Below are 313 nucleotides of genomic sequence, written 5' to 3'. Positions count from 1 at the left end.
CTTCCCAACATTGGGGAAACCTGAGAAAGGAATGGAAAACCAGTGTCTGTCAGGCCCTTGCTATGGCAAGTAGCGCTGTAGCAAGGCTGGAGATCTGAAGATTGTCCAGACAACTGTGTAAGGCCTGTAAAATCATTTGGTACATGATAGCACAGACACATGCTCTGTTCCTTTTTTTTTTTGGTTTATTGTAGGACTTGAACTCTGGGCCTGGGCACTGTCTCTGAGCTCTTCAGCTCAAGGCAAGCGCTCTACCACTTAAGCCACAGCTCCACTTCTGGTTTTCTGGTGGCTAATTGAAGATAAGAGTCTC

At 46.6% G+C, this 313-nt stretch overlaps 1 protein-coding gene across 1 annotated transcript in view; it reads right to left on the bottom strand.

The window, feature by feature from the left end:
- Positions 1-313, bottom strand: part of LOC106001399 (guanine nucleotide-binding protein-like 1) — a 12,313-nt gene that overhangs the window by 1,359 nt on the left and 10,641 nt on the right. The window contains exon 9 of the mRNA XM_013036492.1: positions 5-20. Within this exon, the coding sequence (XP_012891946.1) occupies positions 5-20 (16 nt within the window). The remainder of the gene's footprint in view (positions 1-4; positions 21-313) is intronic.

Source organism: Dipodomys ordii, unplaced genomic scaffold, assembly GCF_000151885.1.
Source record: "Dipodomys ordii isolate 6190 unplaced genomic scaffold, Dord_2.0 Scaffold294, whole genome shotgun sequence".
Taxonomy (NCBI): Eukaryota; Metazoa; Chordata; class Mammalia; order Rodentia; family Heteromyidae; genus Dipodomys; species Dipodomys ordii.
This window is presented reverse-complemented; position numbering and strand designations above follow the sequence as displayed.